The following is a 6404-nucleotide window of genomic DNA, read 5'->3' as shown; positions in this document are numbered from 1 at the left end:
TACAAAGTGTTCTTTTCTTTCTTGCCATACTGTTATCAAAGAAATTATGTGAGGAGTCTGTGACTCCTGGCAGAGATGGAGCTTTGGGCTGCATATTTAATGCCTGAAGAGCAGCATGAAATCTCAGACCTTGCAGGATGTGTGGCACTTCAGTAAAAGGTCTCATGTTGGGTAACAAGTGACAGGACAAGAGGACATGGCCTCAAGCTGCACCTGGGGAGGTTCAGATTGGACTTCAGGAAGAATTTCTTCCTGGAAAGGGTGTTCAGGCACTGGAGGGGCTGCCCAGGGAGGTGGTGGAGTCCCCACCCCTGGAGGTGTCCAAGGAATGACTGGACGTGGCACTCAGTGCTCTGGGCTGGGTGACAAGGTGGGGATCAGGCACAGGTTGGACTCGATGGGCTGGGAGGGCTTTTCCAACCTGAAGAATTCTGTGATTCTATGAAATATTAAGTCTAGCTCTGAGTTCCCAGATGTAGGAACAGTGGCAAAATTTAGCTTTCCTGGTTCCTAATCAGTGAATTAATGTTTGCCTTGAACTACAATGAGGCTTGGAAATCACTCACAATATTTGCAGTCTGGAGTGGGGCTGCTTGAGATGAAACACTGCATTCCTGTCGATTTTCTTCCTAATCCCAACCACAGTGGGCACTTACAAGTTGTATATCTCTGCCCCCTCACCAAAAAAACCACACACTGGTTTTGATCTGTTTGCACTAAGTTTTACATTTGGGTACCTTAATAAACCATGGAAAAGGCTTTTCTTACAAAGAGAAAATGTTCTTCACCATCCGTGTGCTGGAAATAACAAAAAACGCCCTTTTCCTGCTCGGTGAGAACATTTTCTGTGTTATCAGTATTTGCAGGAGAACAGAACTAGGAATTTACCTTTAAAAGCAGTTAATACTGAGAAATAAACAGGGCTTTTGAACACTTTCAATAATTTTTAAACTGCACCTTATTCACTATTATGAGGAATTTTGTAATGTTTCAGGTGTATCCCAAACCAAACAAGAACCTGCAGTTGTAGCATCAAGCAACACCCTGAAAACCAGAGTCCATATATCCTTTTACAGATGTATTTGGAAAAGATCGTTAATTTCTGACTTTTTTTTCCCAAATTATTCCTGTTAACCATCCAAGTGACATGGACAAGAGGAGAAGAAATAGCAAAACTTTGAGAGGTAGTTCTGTGTGCAAACTGAGCATCCAAAGAAAGTTTTCTCAGAAAGTTCTCCAGTAACTTGTAGTACAGGCATGCAGCACCAAACCTTAGGAGCTTGTGGAAATCCCACTGAGCCCTTACCCACAGCTTTAGGCAGCAAAAGGCCTTTGAAAATCTGGGCTCTAGGCCCAGCCCTGCCAAGAGTTCTCTGTGGAAAGCTCCTCCTCCTGCCTGGGGCTGACCCTGGCACAGCTATTTTAAAAGCTGAGCTTTCCAAACAGCCTAAAGCAGGCAGGAAAAATAATGTCAGAAGCAGCAAGTGGATGAGTTCCCAGACGGTTGATTCTGGAGACCTTTCAGAGACAGGAATTCTGATTTGTGAACAGCTGGAAAGCATGGTTGGTTCCTCTCTGGTGCCATTCTGTGTGTGGTCACTTTGGAATGTGCTCTCTACGCCCCTTGAACACGTGTCAAAAGTCACATGTGATTAATGTCTCCAAACTTTGTAGTATTAAAGATGTAGGAAGGGAGTAGAAATGGAAAGTGCCTTATAAATGTGAAGAATTGTTTCCTGTGGTTTACTTATTTTGCTTTTTTCACTTCGGATTTTTTTTTCTGATGGCAGGATCTGAGCCCTACCTCTTACATTTTTGTCCCAGAAATAAATTGCTTAGAACAAACGGGACATTTCACAGAATATTGCCCCGTGTAACTTTTGTAGAGTCATTAAGGCAGATTGGATTTAGTGGCACTTGTGGCTCCAAAGATGTTGCCCAGAGAAGCTGTGGCTGCCCCATCCCTGGAAGTGTTCAAAGCTGGGTTGGGTGGGGCTTGGAGCAACCTGGTCTAATGGAAGGTATCCCTGCCCATGGAATGAAATGAGTTTTAAGGTCTCTTCCAACCCAAACCATTCCATGATTCTATGTTTGGGGTCACACAGCTCCCTGCATTTGGATAACTGGGACCTCAAAGAGTGGCCTGGACTTGTATGACTCTCTCCTTGTCGGCAGTGGTTATAGACTGTGAGGGAACAAACATAATTCAAAAGCTTGTCCCATTCCCAACAGAGAAAATAGCAAAAATCATCACTCAGAATCAACACTGTGTTAGACAGGCATCCAAAAAATTATTATTAGATATTTCAAAAGAAACCTTTATAATAGCAATTGTTCCATGTGGGATTTTTTAATTTTATTTCAGTATAAAGTATTTGGTATTTTAAGTCTTTAATTGTATTGGCAAAAAGCCACTAAGAGGCTTTGATTTTTGGAAGCACGTCCATGTGACTGATCCGAGCGGGTTCATAATGGCTGCAAGGACTTGGCCATTAAGAGCTATTTTTAACAATGAAGTCAGAACTGCAATGTGAAAGTAAAGCTAAAACTAAACTAAAAAAAAATTAAACTTGCAATACTCTAAGAGATTAAACCGTCCCTGCAGTTATCCCTGATGCCTTTATCCCAACTTATATTATTCCCAAACTTCTATCAACAAAACACCGAGCATGGACAGTTCTAGTGCTCCTGTGTTGACTGGTCAAGGTCTGTTGGGGTCTTTCCCAAAAAGCCAAGCCCTGTGTCCTCTGTTTCCCTGCTCTTTCCTGAATTCCTATGTTCATTTTTGGTGCTGTTGGCCTGTGTCAGAGTGAGCGCAAGGCTCCCATGAGGCTGGGCAAGGCAGGTCAGCACACAGGAGTTCTCTGTGTCCTGGAAAAACTGAACATGAAGCCTGGGAGTTTCAGCTACGGGGTCACCACACAGGGTTGCCAACACTGCTCCAATCTCACTGTGATGTCTGTTGGGGTTTTGCATTTGTTTCTTCTAAACTTTTTTGTTATTTGCTTCAGTTCATTAATGGTTTGCGATTCTTAATATTTGACCCCTCTTTTATTTTGATAGTTCCTGTCCATATTTTTGTCACCAGTTGTTTCCTTTCACGGCTTATTTGTCCTCAAGGAGTGTTTTTGTCAACTCCCCATCTAGTTTCAGTCATACAGGATGATATTCTGCATCCATCATTCCACATGTAACTGTAAAGTGTAACATAGGTGTTTGTGGTATCCAGTAAATTGCTGGAAGGCATTCATGCTAAAACCCATAGAATCACAGAATGGTTTGGGTTGAAAGGGACCTCAAAGCTCATCCCATTCCACCCCCTGCCATGAGCAGGGACACCTTCCACTAGCCCAGGTTGCTCCAAGCCCCGTCCAACCTGGCCTTGGACACTTCCAGGGACAGGGCAGCCACAGCTTCTCTGGGCAACCTGTGCCAGGGCCTCACCACCCTCACTGTAAAAAACTCCCTTATATCTAATCTAGATGGAGCCTTCTTCAGTTTAAAACCATTTTCCCTTGTCCTGTTGCTACCAGGTGATAGCATGGGGTGGTGAGCTTGTTCTGGGTCATGTAGAGGAACATGTGAGTAAACAGAGCTCAGTGCAGGAGACCAGCATTTTCCAGAGGGTGGGATGGGTACACAGCATCCATGTCTGGAAGATGGGGATGAATGGAGGGGAGCAAAACTGAGAAAACTGCTTGGTGTGAACAACTGGGATGAATCCCAGTAATGCTGAAGGATTGATGAAGCATTGCTCAGAGCTACAGGGTGGAAGAAAATTGGAGAAAATGTGATGGTGTTTTGGGGTTGTTCAGCCTGGAGAAGAGAAGGTTCTGGGGAGACCCTCCCAGTGCCTAAAGGGGCTCCAAGAGAGCTGGAGAGGGACTTGGGACAAGGGCCTGGAGGGACAGAACAAGGAGGAATGGCTTCCCACTGCCAGAGGGCAGGGTTAGATGGGATACTGGGAAGGAATTCTTCCCTGAGAGGGTGGTGAGGGGCTGGGATGGAATTTCCGGAGAAGTTGTGGCTGCCCCATCCCGGGAAGTGTCCAAGGCCAGGTTGGACGGGGATAGTGGAAGGTGTCCGTGCCCATGGCAGGGGTGGCACTGTGAGATCTCTGAGCTCCCCCGGCGGGGCCGTTCCCGGCTCTGAGAGCGGCGGTCCCCGCGGTCCCGTTCCCGATCCCGGTCCCGCTCTCTCCCGTTGCCGGTGCCGGTGGCGGTCCCTCCGCCGTCCCCGGTGCTCTCCCGGTGCCGGTCCCTCTCCCGTTCCCGGTGCCGGGCGGGCCGAGGCCGCGGGGAGGGGCGGCGGTGCCACGTGACGCCGCAGCCCCTTTAAAGGGCCACCGGCGGCGGGCGGCGGCACAATCACGGCTGGGGCGGCGGAGCGGGGCCGCTGCCGCTGCCCGCGGCCCGGGCACAGCGCAGCACAGCCCGCCCCGGGCCCCCCGCCCCGCCAGCATGGCCGGGGCTATCATCGAGAACATGAGCACCCGCAAGCTCTGCATCGTCGGGGGCATCCTGCTCGTGTTCCAAGTCATCGCCTTCCTGGTGGGAGGGCTCATCGGTGAGTGCCGGGGGCCACTTTCCTTCCTCCTCCTCCTCGCTCCGCTCTTGTTTGGTGCTTGTTACAGTATCGCTGACTCGCGCCCATGATCTCATTACCCGCTTTTGTAGCGAAGCGATCCCGGCTCGGGGCCCTTTGTGCCCGTCCCGCGGGTGCTGCGGGGGGAGACGGGCAGGGAAAAGTTTTTGTGTTGGTTCCTCTCTTTTTTTTTTTTTTTTTTTTTTGGCTTGGTTTCAGCCCGCACTTAAAGAAAGAGGGAAGGGGGAAAGCTTCAGTATGGCGACGGATCGCGCAGGGAGCCTCGCGTTTCAAAGTTGTCTTCAAAAATAATAATAATAATTTATTTTTTAAAGGGTTTTTCCGCCGTTCTTGGCTCTGCCCCTCCCCGTGCCTCGGCCTCCGAACCGGCCGCGGGAGGAAACCTCCCCCTTGCCAGGAGGGGAACAAAAATAATAATAAAAATTTAGAGGGAGAAAAAGGGGGGGGGGGGAAAGAAAAGAAAAAGAGGAATGACTGTGGGGGTTTTCCCGGCTCTGGGTCCCCCCGCGCCGCCGCTCCACGCGCGCTTTGTCCGGGCTTGTTTCCCCTCTTTGCCCTCCGATCCTGGTCTAGGAGGGACACCCCCCTCACTCCCTGATCCCTTTCCAAGAGGGACCCCCCGGCCACCCCCCGATCCTCTTCCAGGGGAATCCCCCTTTCGATCCCCTTCCCGGAGGAGCTCAAATCCTTGTAAGCTTGGCCTTGGTTTGTTCCTGCTCGCGGAAAACCCGCGTGGCTGCTGGGGGAGGGGGTTTATCCCTCCCTTCCACCCCCGACACCCCCGAGCTCCGTCCCCCCACCGGAGCTTCGTTCCCGGGCCACCCCCAGGCTCCGCACGCGAACCTCCGCGCCGGGAACTTTAAAGCCCAGATTGTGTTTATCCCTGAGCATTCCCGGAGGCAGGGATGTGAATTGGGACATAGCCCTGCGATGGGGGGCTGCCTCTCGCTGCCTCCGGGCGGGAGCTTTCCCTGAGGGATGGAGGAAGGAAAATGGAGGAGAGCGGGTTTGGGGCAGTCCTGGGGTTTGGGGTTTTTTTGCCTTTTTTTTTTTTTTTTTTTACTAGAAAGCAGCCGAGTTGTGCGCCAGCTCCTTTTAACGATGGTTGCATGGATCTGGCTGCTTTGGCCATTTCCAGGGTGGGAGTGTTGCCCTGCTCTGGCCGGGAAGGACTGTCCTGTGCTGCGGGGATCCCCCACCCAAACCCCCACTTCCCGGAGCAGGACCAGTTCCCCGGGATTCATCCCCTTCCCCCCATCTGTTGGGGTCTTGGGGAAGGACCGTGGATAGCCAGAGTCACCTCACTCCGAAAATTTGTTGTGCTTCTTTGGGAGAATAAAGTTGGGCTATTTGAAAAAGATTGAAGGAATTCCTTCAGCCATTCCTCAGGAAGCAGACTCCTGGTGCCTGTCAGTGCTTTGCCTTTGTGGCCTCTCTAATTATCAGCTTCTAATAACCACAGAAATTCCACTAAACATAATTTTGGAAAACTTCAGTTTCCCTCATTCTCTTTCTTCTTTACCTTTATCACAAAGGAATCTCTGGCACAAACTGAAAAAAACCCAGTTTTTCTGGTTTTGCAGGCCTGAACCTACATGAAGTTTATCAGGATTGGCTTTTTTCCTTTCTTTTTCTCTTTAAGAGCTGGTTCAAGAGCAGGTTACTGAACCCACCACTGATTCATGAGATAAAATGCCTTGGCCTGTGCTGTGCAGAGAAGCCAGACTTCATCTTTTCTAGTAGTTTCTCGCTGCTAAGTTTAAAAAAGCTGCTTGTTCCAAAGGCAAGTGTGGATCAGA

The 6404-nt window shown here is 49.5% G+C and overlaps 1 protein-coding gene across 1 annotated transcript in view; it reads left to right on the top strand.

Moving 5' to 3' along the window:
• Nucleotides 1–4410: 4410 nt before the first annotated feature.
• Nucleotides 4411–6404, top strand: part of WLS (wntless Wnt ligand secretion mediator) — a 28108-nt gene continuing 26114 nt past the window's right edge. Inside the window, exon 1 of the mRNA XM_017805702.1 lies at nt 4411–4566. Coding sequence (XP_017661191.1) covers nt 4461–4566 — 106 coding nt within the window. The 5' untranslated portion in view covers nt 4411–4460. The remainder of the gene's footprint in view (nt 4567–6404) is intronic.

This window comes from Lepidothrix coronata, unplaced genomic scaffold (genome assembly GCF_001604755.1).
Source record: "Lepidothrix coronata isolate B3197 unplaced genomic scaffold, Lepidothrix_coronata-1.0 Scaffold12, whole genome shotgun sequence".
NCBI lineage: Eukaryota > Metazoa > Chordata > Aves > Passeriformes > Pipridae > Lepidothrix > Lepidothrix coronata.
Note: the sequence above shows the minus strand (reverse complement) of the source record. Positions and strands in the feature narration are given on the sequence as shown.